Source organism: Centruroides vittatus, unplaced genomic scaffold (genome assembly GCF_030686945.1).
Source record: "Centruroides vittatus isolate TY-2023 unplaced genomic scaffold, ASM3068694v2 contig_885, whole genome shotgun sequence".
Lineage (NCBI taxonomy): Eukaryota > Metazoa > Arthropoda > Arachnida > Scorpiones > Buthidae > Centruroides > Centruroides vittatus.
Genome location: NW_027122577.1, coordinates 1,302,207 through 1,325,393, shown reverse-complemented (window position 1 = coordinate 1,325,393; position 23,187 = coordinate 1,302,207). Strand labels below are relative to the sequence as shown.

General features: G+C 31.5%; 1 protein-coding gene across 2 annotated transcripts; it reads left to right on the top strand.

Moving 5' to 3' along the window:
* The first annotated feature begins 1,958 nt into the window (after window positions 1–1,958).
* lwr (lesswright) lies at window positions 1,959–17,431 on the top strand. Of its 2 annotated transcripts, none has more exons than XM_067280599.1 (7): window positions 1,959–2,012; window positions 13,354–13,422; window positions 13,489–13,572; window positions 13,653–13,725; window positions 16,165–16,274; window positions 16,348–16,427; window positions 16,507–17,431. In XM_067280599.1, the coding sequence occupies exons 2-7, from the start codon at window positions 13,357–13,359 to the stop codon at window positions 16,571–16,573; spliced, it is 480 nt and encodes a 159-aa protein (XP_067136700.1). In that variant the 5' UTR covers window positions 1,959–2,012; window positions 13,354–13,356; the 3' UTR covers window positions 16,574–17,431. The 2 variants fall into 2 exon arrangements, with proteins under 2 accessions (XP_067136700.1, XP_067136699.1); XM_067280598.1 differs by having other exon boundaries at window positions 2,000–2,140.
* Window positions 17,432–23,187: the final 5,756 nt, after the last annotated feature.

Below are 23,187 nucleotides of genomic sequence, written 5' to 3'. Positions count from 1 at the left end.
TTCCGAGATAAAAGTGAACTGTTTCCCGAGATTTCCCGGAATCCCGGGACAAAATTAATTATTTTTAAGATATACAAAATATCTTGAAATTAAATGATATAATTATTTTTCATTTTTTAAAGTAATTTAATATGTTCTGCAACCTCCAAAATCATATTAATAATGCTGTGTAAGATATATAATTAAATTACCTTTGAATTACGTAGAAATTTTCACAAATAGAAAAAATTTATTAAAGTTTGCTGGAAACTGCATACAACAACAACAAAAATGCTTTTGAATTGAGTTGAAAATTAAAAAAAAAAAAAAAAAAAAAAGAACTTAGATCAAACTCCTTACTTAGAAGGTAATTTTTTTTTATATAATACAAAATACTGTGAATTTTTATAAGATTTTAAAAAGCAAAGATTGTCACTACTCCGATCACTCAATCTAATTCTTACTTTAGTAATGAAAAGTCTTGCTACCGAAAATGCCTTTTCCGATTCAATTGATGTGATTGGAATCATGTTTAATGCATTTAAGAGAAGACAAATATGTGTTTTTCATCTGTATCCTGAAAGATTTCTAGTTCGTTTTCGAGATTGTAGTACTTCTTTTGTTCTCTAGTATTCTTGATAGACGGCCGGATGGCCGAGCGGTCAAGGTGGCAGCCTACCGCTCTGGGGGACCCGGGATCGAATCCGAACGGGTCGAATAATCCCAGAAATTTTTCGGAAAGTGGTCCGTTCGGATATGTCGGGCCCCGTCCCTCACCACCCGGTCGCCCCGTTATGGGCCTGGCCGAACCCATAATGGGCCTACTAAAAGAGGCCCTCTTAGTGCCCACAGGGCGGAAAGAATTAAAAAAAAAAACGTATTCTTGATTTGTCTACCTCGACTGCTTTAATAGAAACATCATAGCCTGATAATTCGGCAGTTCTTTTGTCTTTAATAATCAGGTTATGAAAAAAAAAACTTCATACTTGCAGACTTCGTACTCGTTTGTATCCTTGCCCAATATGAACAACTTGGCGTTATGCACTTATCGAAGCAACTGGGCATGGTTAAAAATTAAGACAGCATAAACACAATTATTCCAGATATTACTGGTAAAAAATTTTGAGAGTTCTGCCACAAATAAGCTACGTATTGATTATTGACCATTTGTGACGTGTCATAACGAACAAAAATTAAAAAAAAACTAATAAGTAGGTTTAAAATTAATAAATAGAAATGTATTCTGACAGTTTTTGAGTTAATTATACTTTCTATTTGCAAAATTTCTTCAACCTTAACATAAAATAAGAAAAAAGTGAATTTTTAAGAATTTCACGGGATTTCCCGGAATATTTCCCGGGTTAAAAAAAAAACAATCGGGATCCCGAGATCTCGTTTGAGAAACCCTAGTTATGAACATGAAATTGATCAATCCGATCATTTTAATCTTTTTCGAGTTTCTGATTATTTTATCTCTAGACAAGTAGCAGATATACCCGATGCAGGCATCGAGGCATACTAAATTACAAATAAAAATAATAATATACTGAATATTATACTGCAAAAATATAAAATAAATATAAAATAATTTATATTGTTAATTTAAAGTAATTTAAATAATAGCTAGGGCGTCCCTAGTGGCCATTTTTGGCATACTGTCACAGAGAGACAGACTGCCCATTTTTTCAGCTTTATATAGTAGATATACAATCTTTAAACTGTAATCATTTAATATAATAATACTAAATAGTTTTAATTAATTAATTTTGATAAATGAAGCAATATTTTAAAAAAGAAATTAAAAACAAATTAACAATGCGACCAATGATTTAAATTTCATAGCTGGCAACATTGAGTTTTTAAATTATTACGTTCGAAACGTTAAGTATTTTTACGATTTCAACCACATTACCTAAAATTTAATCAAAACTAATTTATTTTTTTACACGTATTAAATTAATATATTAAAATTTTTAAAATTTCTACTTATTTTAAAAGTCGTTACGTCATCAAGAACATCCTGTTTCGAGGAGGTAAAAGTTCGTTGTGTTTGATTCTGAGATTAATTACTTAAATTTAAGCCTAAAGTTGTAGTTTGGCAAATTTTATTTGTAAAACACCAAAATAAAATTATACATACAGATTTATACTAGAAATATACGTAAGTGTTTATAACTTAATTAAAACAGGAATATTGTTTAAAAAGTACGGGTCAATTAATATAAACTTCGCATTTTCGCCTAAGTCTTGAATTAATGTGGGAAAACGTCTTCAAACAATTCTTTGGGCTCGATTCTTTTAATTTGTACGTAATTCGTTTGATAAGAAATAATTTATCATTCGAACTGTTTAAATAACGAAATAATTTTTAACGTTGATTTATAATTGTTTGTTTGCTTGCAATGTTTCCACGTCTGTTACTAGCCATTGTTTTCGGAGATTTGATTGTTTTAAAGATAATAAATTAAATGGCTTTTTTAAAAGTGACGTACGTTCTTATCTGTGAAGTTAGATATCCGTCACTTTTTAAAAAGCAAAAATTGTAATTGTATGTCGAATATACGATTACGTATTCTAAAATAATTATATTCCGTAGTCAAAAGAATGATAAAATTGCAGGGTTTGGACCCAAAATTTTAAACTTTCTTAGACTGCGGAGCCCTGAAACTCCCACGCCGCGAGGGACCGTTGGTCGAGAAACGCGGCCCCCGACGACCGGTTACGGGCACGGTCTGCTGTGGCACCGACGAGGTCTCGACTACTTTATTCGGAGCTGTGTTCGAGCCAAAAAGGATTTGGTTGGATTGTGTCATTTAGAGATACTATATTTTCCAAATCACAAGGTTGTTATATGTATAATTTGATGAAATAATTTAAAACTGTTATTTGATTACTGTACTATTTTAACTTCTAAGTTGTTCATTATCAATCTGAAATATTTTTTATTTAATTTTATATTTGTCTTTTTCAAACTCGTCAAAGTCTTTTTGCTTTTCTGTATCACATAAATTTATTTAAAAGTTGAGCTAAGTTCGGTCACTAACGGTGGCTATCTTTACCTTCACAACAACAGTGTGAAGATGATTATTGTATGCTGGTCTTCCTTTATTAATTGTTGCAATGAACATGTTTATAATTTTTTTTTAACAGTAGATTTTTACACATAATCACTTTGGTCGCCACCACCACATCCCAATTCACCCTGTCTTGTGTCAGGATGTGATTTGTTGACACACGTACTTATTTTTATGTTATTTTACAAAATGGGAGATTGGTAATTTTTTTTACTGCATTGTAGTATATACCAAGTTTATAAGAAGAAATTTTGTAAGTATATGGGAGCTGTAACAAGCTGTCTAGAAGAGATGCATGTGGTTCCTGAGCCATAGTTTAGCCATGTGTTTGTTTACAAAAGTTATTAAAAATGAAAATAAATTGACAAATTTTCTGAATAGCATTGTAATGATATAACTACAAGCAATATGATACTAATATTGAGATAATACAACTTGAAATGAACTAATATAAAGATTGATTTCTTTGAAAATCCTGATTGATACTTTTGGATTAGCAGGACATCAGTCAATTTATGCAATTTAACTCACATATGTTGGGTTCATTTCCCAAATTGGTAAGTGCAGAAATGGTTAGTGAGTTTTGAAGCAGTTACGGGAGCTCACTTCACTTGCTCCCCTCCGTGGGGACTTAGGTTGGGGGATGCATCCATTAGGTTGCCACCCTAGGACCCACTAAACTATTGATATATAACATCCTTTCAGCAACATGGTCAATAACCTTTTCTATTTCCAGCTTGTGTGATGAAAGTTTGCAAAATAAAAGTTCAATTTTGCTAAAAATAATAGTCGACTGAATGGCGTTCTGCTAACCGAAAAGTACCTCCTGATTTAATTTGTGAACATGAGACTATGTACTCAATCTGAACATTTTGTGAACTGTGTATCCAATCTCAATTAAGGTTCATCTTAATTATTGATTATGGATGAACCTAACCAGTAATTGTATCAGTTAGCATTGGTGAGAGATTATATCCTAACCTGTGCTATTAATGAAAAATTATGAGGGTTTAGTTATCTCTGCTGCAGTGAAGCTCTCACTGCAGCAAATTCTTACTTTATTGCAATGCCAACTGACTGACAGGAAATAGGAAAAAAGTTGGGAATATTAAGCATTTCTAAATACTGTAATCGGTTCTTATTTTTATTTATTGCTATATGTCGTATTTAAATTTTGGATAAAATGTATTACTGTGTTGTTTTCTCACAGAAAGCTTAGTTCAAATTGCCACAATAGGTTTATTTCAAACCCTTGTGGCCCTTAGTCTCAACCCTGGGTTAGTGCCAACTCTCAAATTGTGTGTACCAACACTAGCTTGTTTAGGATATTACATGATAGGAACATGTACATTGAACAGTCCATATGAACCCAATCCTAGTGCATGGCATCCACAATACTTTTGTGTAATTCATAACTCAAGACCAAGGGCCAACGAGTGCAGAGAGTATCAGTGAGTGATCATTTTCAAGGTACTATGGTACATGTGACAGTTGCTGTAGATTGCATTAATTTTACTTTGTAGTACAATATGTTTACATATATATAGTTCAGTTTAAACTTTCTAGTAGTTGATGGTTTAAAGTTATTTTATCATTACAAAAAATATGTGAGTACTTAAAGTATAGATTTCTGACAGTAACTTGTGGTAAGATATTTTTTTAAAGATAAACATATTTGTAGCTATTCCAAACTATGTATTAAAACATTTAACTACTGTTTGATACTAATAATGTTTGATATTTTTTAACGCGTTAATGCCTAATCATTCCTCTTAACATAAATGTTTAAAATATTATGGGTCTGTTTGATTGATTGGGATAACGTACATTTTTATGTAAATTTGGTGTCATTTTTTAGAATTTTACATTGTAAAATTTGCGTAATGACATCAGGGCCCTTAGTCTCATTTTTCATATTGTACTTGAATTGACGTCATTGAACTCACTCGTGTTACTATGACTCACATAATTGGTAGTCTCAAGTTAGACCTATCAAGCAAACTCGAAAGGCGAGTGGAAATATGTCATACTTACTTAGTTACGTGTGTCGTTAAGCCTTATAGGATTATTTACAATCTGGGTTTCTGGCTATAATGATTTGACCAATCAACTTAACTGTAACAAGTTGTAAACAAATCAATGTGAATTAGTTTACACGTGTTACAGTTAAATGTGTTGTCTTATAGCAATATCGTACGCAGAAACAAAATGGAAACCTCCACTGTTTTATTTTAAAAAATAAGCAAAGAACAAAATGAAATATTAGTAACATATATAGAAAATAATTAGAAAATGAACAGTGGAAAATTCAATAACAAATTTACAAAAAAAAGACAATTCGATTTGTGGAGAGAATTACTTGAAAAATTAATTGCATGTGTCAGAGCTAAAAATCTGTTGTGTGATGGAAAAAGTATTTTAATTTAATTCTTTCTTCATATAGTTTTCTTTGATCTATTTCCTAAATTGTTTTGTCTATTAATATTATTTATTAATCAAAACTTAACACTTCTGATTTATAAATTATACTACACAACAAACAAAATATTTTTGAATGTTTCCTTTATTTCATGAGTGAAATCTTACAAATTTTGGGGTGAGAAAATCAAATATGACAAAGAAAAATGTTTATTAGCTTTAGTTTCTGTGATTTACAATGGGTAGCAGTATGTTATTTTAATGGCTTAAGAGAAAACAATACATTTTAATTACACATGCTAACAACATTGAAAGTGCTTTTGAATTCATCAAGCCATTAATGTCACAGCAAACAACCAGATTGTTTTTCTTCTCAAAAAAAGGAAGCAGATTCCTCTGATGTTCTCTGTACTGTGAGACCCTGACATCACATTGGAGAAGATTCCAAAGCTGTAGTCTTGACCATAGAAGTTTCGCCTTATTCTTTGACAAGTCTAGGTCTTGAATGAGATCACTCAATTCTGCTTGACTCAGTCTGTGTGTATATTGTCTTTTACCTCAAAATCAGGGTCATGGAATGTGGAAGGCTTTGTTGTGTTCCACACTTTCTTCATTTTCTACTTTAAACTCATAATGTTGGGGTGGAGTAGGAACTGGTAAACTATCTGAATATGGAATAGGTCGAATAGCAGATAGAAGATTTGGGTATTGAACTGTTCCTTTTATCTTCATTGACAATCTTGCCTTTATAGGTGGAGTCAAGCAGAAATAACAGTCATCTGTATGGTTTGTAGGCTCCCACCAAACCTTAGGCACGGCAAAAGCCGTAGATCATTTTTTATTTTTCAGCCATTCTCGTAGTATAACCGAATAAGAGTTTAAAAATAACTTTCACACAAACCTACTAACCGGAGTAAAAAATTTTTTGTTCTAATAATGCAAACGTTATTGTGAACAATTGTGAAAATGTTATTGTGAATGAATGTGAACAAGAGTTGCACATATATATGGAGCCCATGACTTATCCTGGTCCCCTACCTTCATACCAAACTAATGGTGATAGGCAGTCTTCACAAGAGGTGTCAGATTGCGCATCTGTGACGAAAATGTTATTTCACTACAAATATAACAAAAATTGTTCACTAAATTTAAACATTTTCATGGCATTTTGGTATAACCAGTATTACACTTCAAAAGCATTCCAAAACCACGAATATTAACCAAGAAAAACAGAAGCAATATTAAACTCAGAGTCATAGCTACATTTATTATGTTTATAATCTATAAACATATGGAGAATGTTTTGCTATGTCAGTTGAGAGGTGTGACAACTCCCAAAAAATAAATTTTCTCCAAAATGTAGATGTAGACTCTAAAAAAATGACATGTCACTGTATTTCCAAAGCGAGAGCTAATCGGTCATTTTTATGATGATTTTTGAATTCAGCAGATGGAAATACATAAGAATACACTAATTTTGAGCCCGAAACATTTTCATTGTTGTGCAGTGTAATCTTAATATAGAGTCTATGCTCTTAGTAAATTATATGTATAAATTATCATCATTTTAATTCTCTTTTTCGATGAATTAGATACTACTATTTATTTCTGGTCAAATTTGCTGTATAATTTTATCAATTATGAATTAAAATTTTTTTATTAGTGTTGACTTGACATGAAAAGAAATGGCATCTACTCATAGTCGAAAAATTTGTTGTCTTCTTAAACAACTTTTTCAGTGCTTTCTAATTCTTCAATTGCAATCAGAATAGCATATTCCTCAGCCATTTTCACTTTTGTGTAGAGATCTCACATGCTGAACTTAAACTGAGTAGGAACACACATTGCGAAATGGGAAGGCATGTCAGTTATAACTCGAGACTACCAATTTGACGTCAGAGTATGAAATGGTACCATGTGACACCTTCAACATGTTGGGAGTTGTAACATGAAAAATTCGAGAGTAAGGCCTAAATTGATGTAAAAATGTGCACTACTACAACCAATCCAGATAGACTCTATATTAAACATATTATATAGCTTACATGAGAAAATAGCTTAATTACTAGCAACTAATTATTTTACAAGTTATTATTTCTCTTTGATATCATATTGCATACTGGAAAGTTACTACCCTATAGTTGCAATATGATGGTCATATGGGGATGAGGAGAGGAAGAAAAGTAAAATTATTTAGCCAGAAATTAAGTAAAAATTCATCTGACTTGAATGTTCTATCATTTACAAAAATAGTTTAAAATGTGCCCGTGACATACAGTATATTGAAAAAATTAGGTTGAGAAGAAAATTGGACTACAAAAAGTCTGAAATAAGAAATTTAGGGTTGGGAAGTCAAGGAAATGAGTTCTGATTAATTTGGGAACTGAGATAGATTAATGAAAGTTTATGCTGAAAGAGCAAGCAAATTTTCACAAAATATGTTTAAAAGAAAACCTGTTTTAAATTTCTGAAATAAAATTTATATTAAAATGATTAAAAAGTTTTTAATTGATGTTAAAAGAGTTTAAATTGTGATAAAACATGAGGTTAAAATATTAAGGATAATTTTTTAATAGATTACTCAACTTTTTCTTCTCATTAGATATTTGCGTGTTTTGTACAGGGCTTGTAGTATCAGTAGATTAACACTCTGATTTCAACTCAGAATTCACAAATCTGACTTTGACTCTTACTTCTAAATAATAATTTAAAAAATACTTTGATTATATTAAACCAGAATGGCATTTTCACTACCACTTGAAAAGTGGATTCTATGTAAAAGCATTCAAGTACTTATTTTTTTCACAGAGCTTTTCATTTGACTCAATTTGAAAAAATTGTAGGCCTATAAATTCCCACTGTCGTCCGTCCATCTGTCTGTCTTTCCTTAATCTCGAGAATGGCATTAGATAGGTGAAATCCGAGATCAGATATGGAAACCTTGATTAACTATATACAAATTTCCATGCAAACTGGAAGTCACATTATTTCAATTCAAAACTTTTCCCCCAAAAGCATTAATAGATGACTGGCACGACTGTTGTTAAAGGAAAAGAATGATGTACAGGGGCAAGACACTACAGTACTAATTTGAGGTGGAGAGCATATATTTTAGATTAAATAAATTAAAAATTGCAGCTTGGCAGCATTGTGACGATGTCACAAATAATTGTTTGTTATTAATGCATTATCATATCTTACATTGACACACACAATGTTTTCCATCTGTGATATCAACAAAATAAAGTATTCAAAAACACTCTATTAAACTCGGTCTTCTTGACACAATATATTTGAATATAAATTTCTGAAAAGAAAATCACCAGTAATTAGTGATGTGCAAAGAAAGATTATGAAGTAAGGGAATCATCAAAAAATAAGATCTTTCATTACAGGAGGTATCATACAAGGTAGGAGGTTAATGCTCCTAATAGGAACTTAATATAAAGTACATAATACAAAAAAAAAACATTGGAGTCTGTCCATTTTTACTGACTCCACAGCCTTGGCTTTGAATAAAGTACATGATAATCAGGTATATTTTGGATATAATGAATGACACCATGCAAGTTATAATTTTCTAAATGAAAGAACATTGTATTTGAGCTAAGATGACAATGCAATACTTTTATGACTTTATAAAAGTATTCCATTGTTTGAAAGTAATTAAAGGTTCATACTTGAACAGCCAAATATAATAAATATTGTACTTAATGTATTATTTAATTGAATATTATGCTGGTGCTCTATGCTGCTAGAATACCAATCAAGTAATTGTCTCTTGAGGACTAGCATTGCGGGTGAAGTTCCCAGTGTCTTCTGTGAGCCTGGGGATACTGGAACACTGGATTCAAACACTGCATCAGTACCATAACTGGAGGACATGGACCTGGCAATCCTTACTCTCTGGAACTTGAGTCACACTTCTGTGAGCTCCCCCATTCTTCTCGGTGGCACAAGGTCAATGGTTGTACACACTACAGGTGGATGAATGCAGTCACTTGTCCAAGCGTGTGGCTGTGCAAGCTACATAAAACTCCTTCCACATTCCCACAACAGTTTCCTAGGAGGAAAACAGGGCTTTGCACACTGTGGCCTGCATGCCAAAGCCAGTAGGGTGAGAAGTCGTACTCTCATTGCCAAAGTCTTGCTGGTGGCCAGGGAGATAGCGCCTGGCTTACAGGATCCTGCTGACTGCTGATTAGACATGATGGAAATGAAGGCAACTTAGATTTTGTATATTTTTTTTTATATTGTAATGTTTTTATTCTTATGAGGGATATTCAAGAAAGACTTGCATATCCCTCATAACAAGGTAGTTTTTGTTTTGTTAGATTGTATTCACTGACTTAAATATTATTGTGGTCTTTATCAAAGTACTCCTTATCAGAAGCAATCCAGAAATTGGAGTCTTAGTATTGTTGCTGTTCAAGGAAAACAAAATCATATTTAGCCAAATCTGGACTATATGGTGAATGTGGAACAGTTATGATTTGTTTTCTGCCCAAGAAGGTTATCACTGTGCCACATATGGATGAATGCTATCATGGTACAATTTCCATTCCAGTGCATGGACAGTTCCTATAAATATGCTCTACCAGATTTTTCAATACTGACTTATAGTAGGGTTAATGCTACTTATGTTAGTCATTGGCCACTTAAGGAAACTTTTTAAAAAATCTATGACATAACAAAGATTATCAGGAAATATACTTGCTAATAAATTCATTTTTTTAATAGCCAAAAAATTGAAATTTCAATTCCAATTGTTTAAATCAAAATGTACCTTGTTTTACAAAACTACAAAATTGTATAGTTATTGGCTACATGCAAGGACAGAAAAATCTGATACTTTATTATTTACTGACAGCAGAAACTTGTATTAATATTGCCAAGCAATATTTCCATAATAGCTTTTATAGAACTCTACTAAAAGAGTTTAAATTTGAAATGGCTAATTACTGTCTGATAGTAATAACCCTATTGTATTAACAGTCATTCTTTTTGATACTGATTGCCTGTTGATACACCATTCCTTGTCAGTTAATGAGAAAGATGATCATAACTTTGCTAGCAGACTTTACAATTCTGGCTTTCGTTGGTGTTGGTAATGATGGAGATTTCCATACAGAATTGTTGCTTATCTTCTGGATCATAATGTTGAAGAAACATCTGGTTTTCAGTAATCATGGATTTCGGATAGTCTTGATGACAGACTGCATCTTACAAAAACCTGCACATGTTCATTTTTCAAACCTGCTTTTGTTTTGCAATGTGGGCACTTTCAACAGATATTTGCAAATGTCCTGCTACTTCTCTTACCATCATCCAGTAGCCTTCACACAGACAATTATGGCTGCTGTTCCAATTACTCCCTTAGTCACTGAGGTTTCCAAAATGCTTTGGCCTCTCTCTTTCTTGAACATTTCATGGTCGTCTCAAGATTGTTTTAACAATTGCTGTGCAGTTCTAAGGGAACGTTATTATTTCACTGTATAACTGCTTCAAGATATTGTATTAGGCATCTGATTTCCCTAGGTAATTGCAAAATTTTAAGGCCATGCACTGCTCCATTAAAATGTCCATGATTGTATAGGCAATTGAAGGCAGATGTCACTTTCTCATGTTTTTGTACAGCACCAAACAGGATGCTAGGGTTATCTATTTTTAATGGAAGGTGGACTTCCATCAAGTTTGGAATTAAATGAGTGATTTGTTCTTTTGACTTGGGGAAAAACCACGAAAGTACAAGTCTTTCTTGAAAAGCTCTCATGTATGTGTATAAATATTATATTTTGGCTTTTGTGAATTTTTACAAGGACTAAAAGATACTATTTTATTATTTAAATGTCTACTAGGACTTATTATACCGGTGTCAAAGTCCTACAAAATGAGGAATTGTATCCAGAGAAAAAGGACTCTGGACCGAATGATCCGAAACACAGTGTGTAAATTGTGTACAGGTAAACAGGCAAACAATAAAGATTTTTCCTTTTTTTCTGGATACATTTCCGAATTTTGCAGGACTTGGACACCGGTATAATAAGTTCCTAGTAATATGATCTGTCCTAGTAGACATTTAAGTAATAAAATTATATAAGGACACAAAGGCTTAAGAATAAATACTAAAAGATACTGTTTGGTTAATGAATGATACCAGTTTTATTAATAATACAAAGTAATAAAAAAGGGGGATGATTTATCCTCAGTACAGAGATCTGTTTATTTAGAATGTAAAATTTTTCTATAATCAATATCTTATAAAATTAATTTTAAAGACTGAATTTATGGCTATAAACAGATGTAACTGTTTTAACTGAATGAAAGAAGTGCATTTGACTAAAGAAGATACAACATGAACTAATCCTCACTTGAGGAAGTCAATTTCCATTCTGGATTCCAAGTTCAGTCCTTTGGATTGAAAATCAGTTCAAAATCAGAAAAATGACAAAGCAAAGTTTCATGCCAAGAAACATCAGAATGTCAATGTCAAAATGGATAAGATGCCAAAGAATTTGAAGACCAATGAATGTCTTTCATATTGTATTGTGTCATTAGTTTAAGTAGTTCAGTTCCACGAGAATGAATTTTACTCAAACTTTGGTGAAGATTTATAAATAGAATAATTACATTTTGTTAGAATCTTCTGTTAGCATACTTGAATTTTCCATTTGAAACTGTCGTATCCTATAAAGTTTTGTGTTGTAATTGCTCTTTGTCAAAGAATCATTAAGACAACTGTTTAATCACTGCACACACAGGTGGCTTGAGGTACCTTCATGTTTTGGCTTATGTCTCAGGAACTATGCAACTTTTTGGGGCTAATATTTTGCATGGCTTAGTTTTAGGTCCTTATGTACCTTTGTGCCAAATTTTGTTGAAATCTAAGAGGGTCGGTTGAGATCTTGATCACTTGATGTGGAATGGCCCTTTATTTTTCTTGCATAATGTTGCTGCTACTCACAATTAAGTTTACATTTGCTCTTATTGCTTGATTGCAGTTTTTAGAAAAGTTATTTACTTTTTACATCTTGAAGTAAAATTGCTCAACCATAGATTAGACAAGGAGGTCCTACATGAAAGACCGATGGATACTTCTAGTAGATCCCCTGAAAATATGCTTGTAACTCTTGACTAGAACATACCAATGAGTCCCTTGTTAGCCATGATTGTTCCTTATATAGCAACACTAAAAAAAAATGAAAAGATACATACTGTGTATGTTTTCAAAATGGTGGATTAGGTGGGTGTGCTCCTGTCTGTTGTTCTGACCTTTTTTGATAGAAATGCAAATCATCACTGGTCAAAAGTGACTTTTGCTAAACAATGGGATTTTACTAGGAATTTGTGAACTACAAAAATATTGACGTTCTAAGTATTAAAGTATTTTCTGATAAAATTCTTTTTAGATAATCTAATTTTTGAATCTAATCTTATCCAGATGCATGAAATTATAATTAACATGTATTAATAAAGCATCATGTTTAATCACAGTTGTTTTTATTTCACAGCAAGTATCACTTCATAAAAACATGCAGCATTCAAAATGAACAACACTAGCCCGTGCCAGGCCTTGGGACCTATTGGCAAAGTCTTCATTCATCCAAATTATCATTAATGTAAAATATCTTCTTTAAATACAATATACATATTTACATTGGTCATCGGTCTTAACTAATATTTCTCAATTTAGAATAACTTAAATTAAACTAGCGAGATTGAAAATAAAGAATTCACTCTCAGTTCCATTATGTTTTGGGATTGATTCAAATTCTTTTCATTTGTTGTCATTATTCCTGTTTATTTACAATAATAATAATAATAATTCACTTTAAATTAATTAAAAATTTAAAATATATATTAATTTTAAATGTATTTTTAGAAAATGTCTGGAATTGCAATTGCTCGATTAGCTGAAGAAAGAAAAGCTTGGCGAAAAGATCATCCTTTCGTAAGTAGACAAGTTGTAATTTGACACTATTATTTCAGATTAGATTTAATTATTTTCATTTATCAGGGATTTGTGGCAAGACCAACAAAGAATAATGATGGAACACTCAATCTTATGAATTGGGAATGTGCAATTCCTGGGAAGAAAGCTGTATGTGTAATTATTAAAAATAAATCTTTATGGAAATTTCAATTAATGCTTAACATATTTTTAAAAAATATTTTATCTAGACTCCTTGGGAAGGTGGACTATATAGACTAAGAATGATTTTCAAAGAAGACTATCCTTCAACGCCTCCAAAATGTATGATTTAATTCAAAAATAAGTACATTTGAGCTTATATAATTGATATTGCATTTTATCAAAAAGTAGAATAATTAAATTTTGCTAGACATGTAAAATGTCAAGTCTTCGGATTTATTTTCTAAAGAATATATTTTTCTGAGAAGAAATTATACCGGTAATTGCAAGTAATTTTAACTTTAAAGCAAAAACAGAAACTACTATGCTAAAAATTTATTATAGTTTATCACACTTAAAAAATATAATTTGAAATGTGTTATTTTTCTTCTTTATATTATAAAGTAAGATATGAAAAGCTAATATTTATTACTATGTAATAGTCAATTCGCTTCTTAGTTATATTTGACTTAAAAGCAGAATTCCAGAGTAATTTACAAACAGTTAAAATTTGTTTTGTACTAATTAAAAGAACACCCACTGATTAATCAGAATCAGCAAAAAAAATTGATTTTCTGTAAAGTTATTAATTCGATCCATATTCCCCTGAAGTTGTAATGAATAACATTAATTGCATTAAGGTTAGAAAATATATTTGAAATACCTGAAATTTGTCACAAGTTGGTCAACGATACTTGATCAGATTTTTCTGATTCTGATCAGGGAGATAGTCTGAATTGCATAATTGCAAATGTTTGCTCTTCAAAAGTAAAATCTTTGTTTGCTACTATGTTACAATTCTTATAGAAAATCAACACTTTTATTACTTAATCTGATCTATGAATAAATGTTCTATCAAGTGGTGCAAAAACATCTTCTGTTTTCAATTTATTGTTCTGAAACTTGGCTCGTTAGGTAAACTTAAATATACAACAGAATCAACAAACTTGAATAATGGTAGTTTGATGGGGGCTGCTAAGAGATGCATTAGTTAAGCTGAGTATATCTCACGTTATTCAAATCATCAATATGTTTTGAGTTTTTTAAAATCTTAATTATGTATTACTCTAGAAATAATCATAAATTCAGAGAACTAAAGAATGTATTTTTTAAAATTGATGTGCACGCCCACATTTCTTCTCACCGTGACGAGGACTAAGCAGACGAGAATATCATCCGAAACATTTTATTACCACTCTTTTGGATGATATTCTCGTCTGCTTTGTCCTTGTCACAGTGAGAAAAAATGTGGCTGTTCACACAAAAAAACTGGTTCAAAAAACAGAGATTTATCGTGCAGTGCTTAAAAAAGCAGGCTTAAATGTTGGTAGTATAGAAATCTGTAATTTTTTTTTTTTTTTTTTGTCTGTGTTGTATATACGTTGAGATGTTATGTGCTATAGAAAATTCTCTATCTTGTTTAACACGGACATTAACATCTCTTGCTTTGCGTGTACACACTTTTTTTCCTCAATCTGTCAAGACCTTTTCCTTGCTTCCTTCAACTTAACTGCTCTTTCCAAACAATTTTTTTTTTTTTTTTTTTTCTTTACCTTTAATAGAATCAACAGTCTTCTGAATTGCTGATTCTCGTTTAGAGATAGTCACTATCACAGTCTATATAATAATTAAAACAAATGTTTTCAAAATGCTTATCTATATTATGTAATAATTAAAAATTGCTGCAAAAATTTATTTAAGTAATCTTGATTGTTTTACAAACTATTCATACTTAGTTGATAAATAAATAATATATAGTGATTATATGTTATATTTATTAAAATTGATTTGTGTGTGTGTGTATGTATGTATGTATGTATGTATGTATATATATATATATATATATATACATTTTTAAAATAGTAATTTTGGAATTTTATCTTAAATACTTGTAGTTTGATTTTCAGAAAATGTTAAAAATATTTTTATTCTGACTTTTATAGTTGTGTGTTATTTTTATTATTTGTTACAAAAACATTCAATCCTTGAATATAAAAAATTAGAATTTTTAAATTTTTATGTTAATTACAGTAGAGAGTCGTTTATCCGAATCAATTGGGGACTGGGGTTGTTTGGATAACCGATTATGTACGAAAAAATATATTAACCTGTCCGATGTTGAAATTTTTCTCCGTCGCGTGTCGCTTCGTGTTGAATTTTCGTCGATTTTAAGCCTAATGAAATTTTTATAATAATAATCGAGGCTATTGTATCGTTACAAATTATTTCTTTATTTTGTACAAACAAAATGAATATATTGAAAAATATAAAAACAAAAAAATTATACTTTAGAAGTTAATCTAGTATCAAAAACGTTCGATTCGGCACGACACGGTCCGACTGGAAAGCTTTCGGATAAATGACACTCCACTGTATATATTTTTTGTTATCTAAATATAAAATTTTAATGCTAGTAATAAAACTATTGTTTTAAAAAATGTACACATTTTAAGATTTTTATACAATTGTCAAGAAATAACTTTGAATTCAGTCTAAATACTCTTCTTTGTATGAACATATCTTCTGTCCATAAAAAATTTTAACATGATTAAATAAATTTAGGTAAATTTGAGCCACCATTGTTTCATCCAAATGTCTATCCTTCTGGAACTGTTTGTTTATCATTATTGGATGAAGAGAAAGATTGGAGACCAGCCATTACAATTAAACAGGTAGAATTTTCAGAAAATTTTGAGATTATCTTATATATAACAACAGTATTTGAAAAATTCTCCTCCTTTTTAGATACTGCTTGGAATACAAGATCTTTTGAATGAACCAAATATTAAAGATCCTGCCCAGGCAGAAGCATATACTATATATTGGTAAAATATCTTTATTATTCTTTAATATATAAATAATGTTATATATTTAAGTTAAACTGGTAATTTTCTTTATATGTAGTCAGAATCGATTGGAATACGAGAAGAGAGTGAGAGCTCAAGCCAAAGCTATGGCACCGCAGGAATAATTTCTTTAGTTAAGTACTGGACCTTCCCCATAAGCATTAGTGTGTTGAACTGTATCAGAACAATTATATTTAATAAAAGCTTTAAAACAGCATTGGTGATGAAAGACAAGACAAACATTTTGCAGCAACGGATGAGAGAATTGAGTTTATGCAATTTAAGATAAGAAACTTTCAGAACTTACAAAAACTGCTTCCCTTCAGATTTGGTTTTGAGATATTCCTGCACATTTCTAAACCATCATATCTCATTTGTCTGATAGAATGTTTGCAGTCTGTAGTAAGTCATGTTGCTGACATCCAACTACTGTTCATCGGTGTTATTTTTTACAGTGCTTTTATGATTTGTCATCAAAACTGGTGTCTTTTAAACTATATATTCATTTCTAAATTCTCAATTGTAAATAAAGGTGTCTTGGTCAAGTTATTCATTTGTGTTGTAAACAGTTCTTGGAAGATTAAAATGACATTAGTATATCATTCTTGTTCTACATTTTTTATATCAAGATTGTTTCCTAAGTGAATTTGTCTAGATTATTCTGTTTAAATTATGAATTATCGACTTTTGATATTTTCCTATATATTTAATGAAGTTTAAAATATGTAAATCTGAATATAATGTTTACTAAGTTTGCATATATGTAAATTTTATTACTTTTCTTTTGTAAAAGCAGAAATTATTACTGATTATTAGTGCTGAACACTAGAAATTTTTCCTATCTGGTGTACCCAAGGTAATTCAGGTAACTGTGTTTTCAAACTGCTTTATGCAGACCCGCACGGTTAGTGAATACGATGTTGAGATCCCCGAGTTTGCAGAAGAAAACTTAATACATCATGGAATAAAAAGTTTTTGCAGTATTTACTTTACTTTTTAATCTTTAATGCGTTTTTCATTTAAATATTTTATAAAATTGAAAAATTTAAGAGCTAGATGGCTAGTATTTTTCAACCTTTAATAATGCCACCCCGATTTTAAATAACTTTTGTTTTATTCCAATAAAACCGTGTTTTAATTTACATTATTTTATATTGACACAATGGAGTGACGTTTTTCAAAACACTTGGCGTATTATTCATCTCAAACGTCACTCCATTGTGTCAATATAAAACAACTTTTGTTTTAATAGCAGCGATTCTTCTTATAGACATGGTATTACTACTAAAAGCACACTCGAGTATTATTGTACTTTTCAGCAGTATATTACAATACCGACCACCACCGGTGGCTGATGGGATAAAACTGAATACTCGTATTTGGTTGAGTTTGCCTCACCAACAAGCTAGCTAAATGGGAGTTTTCAATTTTCTTCACACATCTAATGCTTAAATAGGGCCACTTTTCCATAGAAAATCCTCTGCCTTTTTGGGGTCAAACTTAATGACAATTTTACTCATTATTAGCATTAACAATTTCTTATAAAACTCGTCACTACCTCAAAATTAAGCCTTTTGCCATTGATATAAAAATTGTTAAAATCCCATAACAGATAGCACCACACCCAACTTTGTGATTAATGTTATTTTTGAACTAAAATATCACAATGCTAGGGGTTGTGAATTCACAGCTGGATTTAATAAAAATCATTAAAACATTTTTTTGAAAGATGCACTTGTGAAAATTGAGAATATGAAGTTTTAAAGGCTGCCAGACAGTGCACGCAAAAATCTGGATATTTGTGAAGTTAATTGATGGTGACACAAACAGAAAGTACTAATTCATAAGAAAAGTCTATTATTGAAGTTTACTATTATATTGTCATATTGAAGCTGTTGATTGATCTTTATAGGATCTTATATCGAATAATAAATGGGTGATATAACCATTGCTTTCCACGAAGATTTTTGGCAGACGTTACCTGTGATTCCAAAAGGTACGAGAGATACAATAAAAGCACGCTTAAAGTCTTCTCGTATTTGGAACAGTATTGAAAAACTATTTGCATATGAACACGAGAGCTCATCTTGCGGGAGGTGACTCTGCATTTCCAAAACAGTTACTGAAAATTGGTGATGGATGGAACAGTAGACGACGAAAATAGCTACATCACTGTCAGTGAAACCAGGTAAGATAGAGAGTACAAGGATTTGATTTCTGAAATTTATCCTGATATTTCAATTTATTGAATAAACCGTATCTTTGGTTATGTGAAAGGTCCATAATTTCACCTAGAAATATAAGGACAGAAGAAATAAATAACATTATTTTGAAAAAGTCAATGGTAACAGCCGAGATTATCTATCAACGCAGTTTTAAGCACTGATGATGCAGTCCATTATCCACAATGGTCTCAGCTAGGGTTTCTCAAACGGGATCCCGGTTGTTTTTTAACCGTGGAAATCCCGCAAATTTCTTAAAAGTTCACTTTTTTCTTATTTTGTGTTAAAGGTTGTAGAAATTTTGCAAATAGAAAGTATAATTAACTCATAAACTGTCAGATTACATTTGTATTTATTAATTTTAAACCTACTTATTAGTTTTTTTAATTTTTCTTTGTTATGGCATGTCTAAATGGTCAATAATCAGTACATAGCTTATTTGTGGCAGGATTCTGAAAATTCTTTACTTGTCGGAACCTGTAATATCTGGGATAATTGTGCTTATGCTGTCTTAATTTTTAACCATGCCCAGTAGCTTCGATAACATGGTAACAAACAAGTATGAAGTTTTTTTCATAAACTTAATTATTAAAGCCAAACGAATTGCCGAATTATTGGGCTATAAGCTCGATGCCGCTATTAAAGCAGCCAAGGCAGACAAATCAAGAATACTAGAGAACAAAAGAAGTACTACAATCTCGATAGTGAACTAGAAATCTGCCAGGCCACAGATGAAAAAACACATCTGTCTTCTCTTAAATGCATTAAACCTGATTTCATTCACATCAATTGAATCGGAAAGGGCATTCTCGGTAGCGGGACTTTTCGTTACTAAAATATCAAATGGAGTGATTGGAGTATTGACCATCTTTGCTTTTTAAAATCTTATAAAAATTTACAGTATTTTATCAGGTCTGTCCATAAGTCCATGCACATTTTTATGACCTTGAGAAAAATCTTGTTTTGCTGTTAAAAATGTCAGTCTAATGTGATAATTTTTACACTGAAGTGTTAAATTGGATCTCATTCATATTACTGTTCAGAATTGTGAACATTTCAGTTGTTTATTTTGTTAAAATGGAAGTAACCGACAAATACAAGACATGTTTTATACTTTTTATTTTTAAGTGATGAGAATGCTACAAATGCAGTCAAAAAAATAAATACTGTACATAATCAAATTGTAATTAGTGCAAGGATTGCACAGAAGTGGTTTGAAAGATCTAGAAACAATGATTTTAGTGTGGAGGATAAGGCTCGTACTGGAAGACCCGTCGACTTTGATGACGATGCTCTCTCTGCACTAGTTGAAGCAGAACCATCTTTAACAGTTGATGAAATTGTGGAACGTTTAAATTCATCCCACGGAACTGTTCATAGACACCTACAACAAATCAGAAAAGTTTCAAAGCTAGGAAAATGGATACCACAGGAACTGTCAATAGCTAACCGACAACGTGTAAACATTTGCACGTCTCTTTTATCCCGTATTGCTTTAGAACCTTTTCTTGGTAGGCTGGTTACTGGAGACGAAAAATGGATCCTCTATGTGACGAGAAAAAGACAATGGATGGATCGCGACAAGCAGCCAAAATAGACTGCAAAAGGTGGGTTGCATCCAAAAAAAATTCTTTTGTCTGTTTGGTGGGATATGTCAGGTGTAATTCACTTTGAGCTGTTAGAACCTAATCAAACAATTACAGCTCAAATGTATTGTGAGCAATTAGAGCGTTTAAATGAAAAATTGACCGTCAGTGAACAGAAAGCAGGTTATCTTGCAGCATAACAATGCCAGACCACACACTGCAAAAATAACTGTACAGAAACTTGAAAGCTACAACTGGGAAATTTTACCTCATCCACCATATTCGCCAGATATTGCTCCCAGTGATTATCGTCTTTTTCGCAGTTTGCAGAATTTTTTAAAAGGGAAAACTTTTGAGGATGAGAACAATGTAAAAAAAAGGTTATTTCTGAATATTTTGATTCAAAACTGAATCATTTTACGAAGACGGGATTAAAAAGCTACCATCAAGATGGCAAGAAATTGTACAAAATAATGGTGAATACATTATAGATTGAAATAAAATTTAATTAAAATTTTTTGCTGCTTTTTTTGTAGATAAAAATACGCATGAACTTATGGACTGACCTGATATTTTAAAAAAAAAAAAAATTACCTTTTAAGTTAGAAGTTTGATCAAAGTTCATTTTTTTTTTAAATTTTCAACTCAATTCAAAGGCATTTTTGTTGTTGTATGCAGTTTCCGGCAAACTAATAAATTTTTTCTATTTGTGAAAATTTCTACATAATTCAAAGGTAATTTTTAATATATATCTTACACAGCATTATGATGATTTTGGAGGTTGCAGAATGTATTAAATTACTTTAAAAAACGAAAAATAATTATACCATTTAATTTCATGATATTTTGTACATCTTAAAAATAATTAATTCTATCCCAGGAAACAGTTCACTTTTATCCTGGAATCCTGGGACAAGCAAAAGATTGGGAAATAAGAAACCCTAGTCTCAGCCCATCTGAATTCCCACCACAAATTAAAATTAAAAATTGGTTCTCCAATTATGTTATGTAATGTCCAACCTCTCAATCTCTATAATGGTACCAGGTTACAAATTACAGCTATGCATGACAATGTCATTGAAGCTATAATTCTCATTGACCAGCGACTGGGGAAATTGCATTTATTCCTAGAATCCTACCAATCTACCATTTCAACGTTTACAATTTCCAATTAAAGTTTCTTTTGCTATTACAATTAAAAAATCGCAAGGCCAAACATTCCAACATGTTGGAGTGGATCTTCGTAGTTTCTCCTATGGTTAATTGTATGTAGAGCTTTCCAAAACTGGAAATCGTAACACAATCAAATAATTTTGATACCGAACGGGTGACAAAACTCAAAATATGACTTATTCAGAAGTTTTATGATTTTTTTTTTTTATATTTTGCAATACTACACATTGATCACCCAAAAATAATTAATAATAAACAATTAGTTCAAATTTTTGAAGTTCTATATGTATATAAGAGTGGGCAAGGTTGCGGACGGGGGATGCTAGTTTAACAATAATTACGTAACTGGATTCGTTCTGATAGTGGAAAGCATCATCCAGCTATTCAGAGACATTGGCCACGTCTTTAGCTAGTTATAATTTATGCAAATGTCTTATGTTGAAATCATGGCCTTACTGATTTTGGTTTCTGGCTGAATCCATTATGTTGGGCTGCCTTAGTTCATATAAATGACAGGTAAGTTAAAACCAGCAATTTGCATAACTTTTCCAACTATTATATTAAAAAATTACTTTTATATTATATTAAGCAAAATAAAGAAAATGGTGCCTCCCACACAATCTGTTGAGATTTTGTTATAAAAAAAAAACCTTATTTTTAATGTTGGGTGTGTGTTGGCATCTATTTTGCCAACACACACCCAACATTAAAAATATCTTGAGGATATTACAACAAAGCTTTACTTTGAGGGAAGAATTATAAATAAGTGTAAATGTGAACGATTATTTGTAATTAAGTCCTATCCCTCAAGATAAATTTTGGTGATAGGGAGGTCATTTAATTGCATCAAAGCCACCATGCCAAATTTTATTTCTTAATCTTTATTATCCAGACGTTAAGCAAAATAGATGCCAACACACACACACACACACACGAGTTTTTGTTTTTTTGGGCTCAGGTCTCAAAATGTGGAATTTGCAAGCTCGGGGGTCAAATTTGGCAAGATTCAAATACTTTCCCTTATTTATAGATAACAGCCAGGAAGTAAAAAAGGATAAGGTCAGAATCGGGCTTTTTGTTTATTGACTCCACCATACTGGCTTCATAGCTGCTTTACAAGGAAACGTGCCGACATTTGCATACATTGTCTGTAACCAGGGCCGGATTATCGAATAGGCAAAGTAGGCAAATGTCTAGGGCCCGGCTTCAGTGCAGAAGATTTCTGTTTCAAAACGAGTTAAAAATTATGTAAGAAATTCGATAGGACAGAAAAGGCTGTATTTAACAATTCTTACTAAGCTCCGCTCGACTAGCCGTTGCCTAAAAAAAAAAAAGGTCAACAGTCACCCGTGCGTCAGAAGTAATGTACTGTACGCCACGAGATCTTTTCTAAATCTAAACTTATACGTCGTGACATCGCATATTCGATATAGCGTTCGAGTTGCTCGAGTGCGAAGATATTACAATTCAATAGTGTTTTATAAAAGAGTTAAAAAGGGTGACACCACGATATCCGCACCGGGTGTCACCCATGCTAGCTACGCTAATGTCACATTATATAAGATTTGTTTAGAAGCAACTTATTTAAATGGGGCCCCAATTTAAATTTTGTCTAGGGCCCGCTAGAGGCTTAATCCGGCGCTGTCTGTAACTAGCTAAAATGACAAAGGTCTCCCAGAATAGCAGGCCGAGACTTTCCACTATCTGAACCAATCCAGTCGTTAATATAGTGTTAAATTACAAATATTAGCTATTAAA

Excerpts from the sequence above, each read along its gene's own strand:
- lwr (XM_067280599.1), top strand. The coding sequence starts at position 13,357 with ATGTCTGGAATTGCAATTGCTCGATTAGCTGAAGAAAGAAAAGCTTGG. Across the intron at positions 13,573-13,652 it reads CAATTCCTGGGAAGAAAGCT|ACTCCTTGGGAAGGTGGACT; the intron begins GTATGTGTAATT and ends TATTTTATCTAG. Across the intron at positions 13,726-16,164 it reads TCCTTCAACGCCTCCAAAAT|GTAAATTTGAGCCACCATTG; the intron begins GTATGATTTAAT and ends AAATAAATTTAG.